Here is a 7,681-nt window from a genome sequence, read left to right as displayed (position 1 = left end):
TCCATGAAATTTTCCAGGCCAGAATACTGGAGTGGGTAGCCTTTGAGAAGAAAATAAATGTATATTTGAGGCACATCTCCCTTACTTCAATACATGCCACAATATAAAAAACATACTAGGAGCAATTTAGGTGCCGTTCCTTTACCCCAAACCAGACACCCAGGAACTCACAAATATGGGGAATCCTGGGGCCCTGTTTTTCAAATACAGAGAGTCTATGACGTTAAGAAATATTTCCCACTATTATGATGAAGTGTATCATTACTATGATGAAGAAGTGATCTAAGATGACTAAGGTAATCTGGCTCACTTTAAATCTGGCATCTTAAGTCCTCAGAGCAGAGCTTTAAACCACACATCACTTGCTTTCTTGACTCACAATCGTATGACTAAATGAATGAATAAATGAGCTAGGTAGTAAAGAAAATATGAGAACCAAGAGATAGAGTTAGCTCCACTGAGAAAATAGAAGGTGGGTAATATATTATACTCAAAGGAACACAATATTATAGAGTAAATACAATGTGTTTTCCCAGGGTATAAGGCCCACATACACTGTGGTGATGGTCTGTTGTCAAATGATCCTCAGGATCATGAGGAAACTATGTGGATTGGTTCAGGCTGTACACCGAGGAGTCTTGGTCATCGTCAGGCAGGAGACAAGGTTTAGAGCAGGTTCTGTGGAATCTGAAGCTTATATACTTTTGAAGGTTTTCTTTTAAAATAACACAAAATCAATTACAACAGTGAGTATTTATTTAGAATGATAAGATAATGTATAACAAGCATTAAAATTATGATAACTGCAATAGCAAAAATTCCAAACAAATCATATGTGTGTGTGTATGCAGAAACACCACTTATGTAGCTGAACAATCTGAAGTATGGTGAAGTGAACATCCAAAGTGAAAGGTGTAATAGTTTTATTGAAAAGCAAAACATCAAATTTCTGCAATTTTTACATAAACACAAGGCCATGTGAACACATAACAAAACCCCAAGAGTGACATTTGTCTCACTTTGAAAAATGCAGACAGGCTCACATTAAGCCTTTAGGACTTATTTTACATCAAGCTTTTAAAATAAAATAGCTCTCAATATTTATTCTCACTAAAAGTCTTGTTTCAAGTTAGAATAAACAGTTTGTTGACTTCACACTTTAACTTTCAATTGTGTATTTTTAAACATGTTGGAATAATTGTCGTATTTATCCAGACAGAGACTTTTTCCGTGACCCATTTCCAAATTCACAGATTCTGGTCCATCTATTCTTTCTAGTAATGTGGAATGATTTACCAGTTGGAATTTATATTATTGAAAGCAACTGGAACTACTGTACAAATAAGCCGGATGATAAACAATGCTTGGTTTGAAGCAAGCAACTCTGTATTTGGAGATACAAGATTCAGAACAAAGTGCTTGTATTTTCTACAGTTTATATCAAACTAGGTGGGCTCTTGAGCAGTCAGTCTGGACTCATACATCTAGAGTAGCCAGACCATGAATACAATGATTCTAGCTGCCTTCTATATGTGGTCAGGCTATATTAAGATACAGCCAATGTTAGTTATGAAGACAGCAGAAAGCCTGTCTGTTTTAAGAAACTGTTCTGGCTATTGAACAATAGACACTCCCACACATGGAATTTCAAGGAACTGTAGAATGAATAATCCTGTTCAAGGCTGCCAAAATTATTTTCTGCGTGCTGAGATGTTATTCACACACACATTGACTGCATGCAGATAATCCGTTTACTTTATTTTTGAAGTCCAGATTGTTTTCTTGCAAAAGCAATTGCACTCAGTTGTAATATATAGCAAAGCATCTCTATCTTTGGTTCTATATCTCAGATATTTTTCCAAAAATAAATAAGCATGGCAAGAAAAATAATTCAGCTATCTTAAGAGAAAGTCTAATATCTTATAAAAATTGAGCAAAAATATATAATTGATGCTTTTTTCTAATTATCTTGCTTAATGTCTCATACCAGTGCAACTTTAATATTAAAATGATTGCGCACACTATATTTAACTATACAGCATAGACACAAAAATGTCAAAAAACAAAATAGTACTTTCCTTTATTAATCATATTGGAATTATGCTTTCTAAAAATGCACAGGAAAGTAGAACTGCTGAAATATGTTAATAGAAGTGAAAGAAAAGGAAATGAAGATGCAGCAACAGGTCATAGATCCTAGAGATTGCAAAAAGTGAACATATCACCCAGGCTCCCATTTCTGGAAAATATATGTTAGAATCATTCAGAGATTTTTCTTTTAAACTAGAATCTATGGAAGCTCCCTGTTACTGGACCCTCAGAGGATTTAATGATCTTCCTTTGTTAACGGTTTCCGCCTCTTTTCAAACAAGATTTTTGAATCAAATAATTCTCTTTCCCTGTATCCTAGAGATGGCCCCTTCAGATACTTTGCTTCTGCTGCCTTGTAATCTAACCCATCAACAGCAGAAATTGAACAGATGATTGCTTCTGGCAGAAGAACTTCCAGGATAAATTTAATTTTATCATCTCTTATTCGAGTCAGCATTTTTCCATCTATTTGTTTATAGACTTCTTGTAAATATTTCACCACCTCATCCAACTGATCTTCATCTTCAAAGTATGTTTCAATACAGGGTGTGAATCTATTTGCATTCAAGAATGATTTCAGCCACCTGGACCCTTTCGTGCCATTTAAAATGGCTAAGAGATGGCTCTCTGTTCCCTTTGCATTCACGATGAAGTCCACTAGGTTCTTGTTGGCTCGGTCCCGAGCAGACTTCATTCGGTCTGGAAGAATTTTCTGGAAGGACATTCTCTTGGTCTGGGAAGTCACAGACATTGATCCCCCAGTATTTTCATTTTGCAGCTTTGGAAATAAATTCCTGAAGGTATCCTGTTTGATTATTTTCCTAACTGGATAACTAATGTCAGCAGCGTAATACTCAAAAAATGAGCCTGCAAAAGAACCACAACCTAATCTAACTCTGTAGTCACAAATAAGCGAGATGCACCAGTCAATACTTTCACTGTATTCCTCCCTGGCTTTCTCCACTAGTGCCTGCTTCTCTTCACAGTCAAATTTCTTTAATCTTCTAAAAGGCACTCTAACGCCTCTCTTTTCAGGATTCATATTTGCCTCAACAAAAACCACACTTGCTTTTCTCTCTTTTCGCCTGATGCTTTTTATCACTGAGGGCCAAAATGGATATTTTTGATGCTTAAACCACACAATCATTCCTGTTTCAAATGAACGTTGCTCATAATGAAAAAGGAAACGTGGAAGTTCTTCATCTTCTTCATCGTCATCTAATATGGATGCAGCAATCGAACTTACACGTGCTGACTTGTCAGAAGCTTGAAATTCTTCCTCAAATTCCTCAAAATCCAGTCTCTGAAGATTTTTTTCATTACTCCCGAGGAGTGAATAATCCCCGGTATGGCTAGAGGCACTAAACGAAACCTGATGTTCCCACGAAGAAGGCTGAGGCTCAGCATCCATCTCTGATTCCACAGTAGGTTGATTCTGGCTAGTAACTGAGCATGGATCAGAGGGACCCTCTCCAGGATCTTCAATATTTTCTGAGAAGGCAGAGCATTCAGAAGAAGTGGCCGGGGCCTCTGGGTAGATGTCTTCTGGCTCCTCTTTTAAAGCTTTGGGCACAGTGAAGCCATCTGATGGTAAAGTTGGACTGAATTTTTCTTCTTTAACATATACATCTTCCTCTTTAATTGTGGAAAGCAGAGGCAAAATTGAAAGGTCAATCTTTTTCTTGCTCTCTTTTTCATCCTCATCTTCTGAAAGTGAAGGGAAAGTCTGGCACCAGCTGAGGTTTTGTGATGATTTTGTTTCCATTTCGTTCGGAATACTATCAATCATTGCATGCACCTGTGATTTATCATCATACAGGGAATCCTCACTCTCTGATGATACTAACAGGGTTGTTGAATTTTCATTTTCCTCCAGACACTTTGGTAAGTCTCCTTCCCCTTCATGCTTCCGATACTTTTTACGAGGGGGTGAATCAGATGGTTTTTGTGGTATGTTTTGAAACAGTATAGTGGTCTCTTCCTCATCTGAACTGCTTGCTTGAATCAAATTTGTTCTCTCATTCAGAATATCCAGTGCCATTTTCAGTGACCTGGAATAGGCTGTTTCCTCTCCAGGTGGGTCACTGCCCTCTGACTGTGCCGCTAGTGAGGAGGCAATAGCTTCAACTTGAGATTTAGTTAGGATCTTTGTTTCTGTGCTTTCCATTTGAATTTTTTCATCCAGTGAGAGTATCTGAACTTCCAGGGAAAATACCTTTTTTCTCTTACTATTTGATGAAGCCTCAGACCTGGACAAAACTTTTGCTGGCCACAACTGGTCTTGCCAATTGCATAAGACATACTCAGCATCCATTATGATTTAGATTTATGTGCCAAGAGGTTAATATCAGAGATATATGTGTCTAGCTATTCTTGTCACTGTGAAGGAAGTCCCTACCACAAACAATACTTTGACCAATGCCGCTTTTAGAACTACAAAGAGTTACAAAGTGTTTATAGCTTGTGTGGCCTGTTCTCCTCCAGCTGAACTTCCCAAGGATGCTTGAACACGTTGTTTGAAGGGACAATATGGAAGATACTGAAATAGCAAAAAGGAAAAGAAGAGTATCAGCAAATAAAATTATTTTGCCAAAGTAGGTGAGCAATTGCAAATAGAGAAGAGAGAGACAAAAGGACAATGCTCAGTGGGGCATCAGATGGAGGAGGAAAATGCAGAATAATGTAAGGTGGGGGATAAGAACTGGAAACGTGTTTTTATAACATCTCAAAGAACTTACTTTCGTTATTGCACATGATTATTAAAGTGTGACTCGATGTACATGATGACAGAAGTGGTGTGTCAGGAACTCTATGTATTAGACGTTTTGGGACTGGTGCCCCTAATATCATACCTAGAGAAGCAGGACTCTGAACTTGGTGTGCATCAAACTCATCTGGAGGATTCTTAAAACTAGATCTCTAGGCCCTATCCTGAGAATTGTATTCAGATGCTCTGGATAGGATCCAAAGTTTTGTACTTCTAATAAGTTATTAAGTGACGCTGAAGCTACTTGTCTAGGAACTCTTTGGAAGCACTGTTCTAGCTAAACACACAGCTTTATAATTTTTAAGCTGTAAATGCTTCCTTTCTACCCAAAGCAGGCAGACAAAGATAATAAGGTCTGTATCTCTTGAACCCAGACCACAACATAATGACCTTGTTAATAGCATGAGCTTAGAAGGCAGAGATTCAGAATGGCTGCCAGGTTCACACATTGGATGGGGTAATTATCAAGGATTTTTTGAGAGTCACGTGGCTGACTAGGACTTCAGGTAGAAATCTGATTAGTCTCTGGCATGAATTCTTCATCGCAGTTTGACACATGAGATTCCTTCCCCAAAGTAGAAACTATTGCTTTTAATTACAAAACATTATGGCTACAGAACAGGGAGCAAAAGAATTATACTTTAAATTCTCAACCTAACGTGATTTTAATATGAAATGTAGTTTTTAATATAAAAATGCTAAGGCTTTAGAGAAAGAAGCAAAATAAATTATACCCTGCATTCTCAACATGTTTTTAATGTGAAGTATTTTGCAAAATGAAAAGAGCCTTACCCAACGTCACGTGGATCAGGAAGGGTCTGGCTCTGTGATCTGGTTGTCTTGATTCTACTCCAAAAGGAGACAGGCTGTCTAAAAGGAGACAAAGAATTAAATTAAGTGGCCAAGGCATAAAGAAACTTTTCTACCAAAACTTTAGCACACATGTCATTCGGAAATATAGGAATGAAATGAAATCTTATCTATGATGTAGATGTTTATTGTCCTCCTTGTTTATATTATTTTAACTTCTCTCTGAGTGATACAGTTATGATATCTGGTTCATGTTTAAATCATACTTCTCAGGAAAAGTGTGAGGCAAAGACAAGAAAGGGAAGTAACAATTACCTTGTGTCTACTATGCCCTTCCCTGATGGCTCAGAGGATAAAAAATCTGCCTACAATGGAGACATAGGAGACAAGGATTTGATCCCAGGGGAAAATACCCCAGTGAAGGAAATGGCAACCCATTCTAGTAGTCTTTCCTGAAAAATCCCGTGGACAGAGGAACCTGGTCGCAAAGAGACATGACTGAGCGACTAAACACATACGCACTACTATTAACAAGACTATAGGTTTTGTTTGAATCCTCAAATCAACCACTATGGGAATTTTTCCTCCTTTACATATATAATTTTTTCAACAGAATTTTATTCACACTCTATATGCTGTCTCACAGTTCACTCATACAAAATACGTTTCATTGCTTTATTATTGTCCACGTCATAAAAATGGTTGCCTGGAGAAAATTTAGGAAATTTGGCCACCGCCATCTTGTGACCAAAAGCAGAACTGCAGCTTTTGCAGGCGCTATATGCAGAGCTTCAGTTCCTCAGATTTTTCTTATGAGAGAAGGATAGGAACTACATTTAGCCAGCCAGGAGCCTTTCCAGGCTTATAGAACTTTCTAAGTTCAAGGGGTTTGCTGTGTAGGATAAGAGGATCATAATGTCTTCAACTATAATGTTTCTGGTTATAAAACATGCAGAAGCAGAAGCTTATTAAAAATCGAAAAGATGCAAAAAGATGTACGTAAAACTAAGTACAAGCCTCTATATAAATAATCTGAGTATTTTCCAGACTTTTTTACATGTATAGATAAATGCATATCATTTCAAAACAACATTAGATCTCAATAAGAGCAGTATGAACATTATTCTACCTAAGTGTTTTTCACATGATTTATGAATTACTTTAAATGAGTTTTTTTCTCACGTTTGTAACATTTTATCTCAGTATTTTTCCTGATGATGTAAACAAGTAAATGAGTAAGACTATATTAATACTCCAAAATTAGACAACAGTAAAGCTAATCCTGTCTCTCCAAATACACAAATAAATAGTCATGTTAATAGTGTGGAAGGTATGTTTTCCCAGAATTGGTTGCATGGATTATATAGTAGCATATATATGTTCTGTTAAAACACATATTTAATTTTGTGAGATAATATGACAATTGTATGCTACAATTTAATTTTTTCACTTTATTTCTTAGACATTTCAAATCTTTACATGCAGAGGATTACGTTTTTATTTTCCAGACACATAGTATTCCACTGTACGGATGCACCATGCCATATAATATTTTTAAAAACTGCTAATAGAAATAAACCAAATCCTCTGTCTCACTCTTAAAAACTTTAAAGATACAGAAAATGGTTATTGCTGACCACAGCTATACCTGTGATCGGAAAGAATGAGTTGCAGGGAGGACACAGACAGGGCTACAGCCAACACAGCAACCAGGCTACGCACTTGATTAGGTCCAGGAAAATTTCCACTATTGGCAAAAGATGGGGGGTGGGGTATGTCTGCATGTCTGTGTGTGTCTATGAATGCTTACGTGTTTGAAGCAAATTGTATATGCTGTCAGCTTCATTTTTCTTTCATGATTATAAAAGCAATCATGGGGAGATGCTGATATTGGCTAAGAATTAATATTAAACTAGTAACTTGACTATCCGGAAATGCTGAATAACATGGGAGCTTATTTTCTCCCAGATTTTTAAAATCATATGAATATACATGCATATATATGTATAAGTG

General features: G+C 36.9%; 1 protein-coding gene across 15 annotated transcripts in view; it reads right to left on the bottom strand.

The window, feature by feature from the left end:
• Window positions 1-738: 738 nt before the first annotated feature.
• Window positions 739-7,681, bottom strand: part of PWWP3B (PWWP domain containing 3B) — a 39,063-nt gene continuing 32,120 nt past the window's right edge. For 14 of the 15 annotated variants that reach the window (XM_081565356.1, XM_081565352.1, XM_081565355.1 and 11 more), the window contains 2 exons: window positions 5,651-5,728; window positions 739-4,630 (listed from right to left, as the gene is read on the bottom strand). In XM_081565356.1, coding sequence (XP_081421482.1) covers window positions 2,327-4,405 — 2,079 coding nt within the window. In that variant the 5' untranslated portion in view covers window positions 4,406-4,630; window positions 5,651-5,728 and the 3' untranslated portion in view covers window positions 739-2,326. Of the gene's footprint in view, window positions 4,631-5,650; window positions 5,790-7,681 lie in introns of all 15 variants that reach the window. The other variant, XM_081565366.1, reaches the window with a different exon arrangement.

The sequence above is a fragment of the Giraffa tippelskirchi genome, chromosome X (assembly GCF_054371585.1).
Source record: "Giraffa tippelskirchi isolate mGirTip1 chromosome X, T2T-mGirTip1v1.2.pri, whole genome shotgun sequence".
NCBI classification, from domain to species: Eukaryota; Metazoa; Chordata; class Mammalia; order Artiodactyla; family Giraffidae; genus Giraffa; species Giraffa tippelskirchi.
The sequence above is the reverse complement of the archived record's forward strand: the minus strand, read 5'-3'. Positions and strand labels throughout refer to the sequence as shown.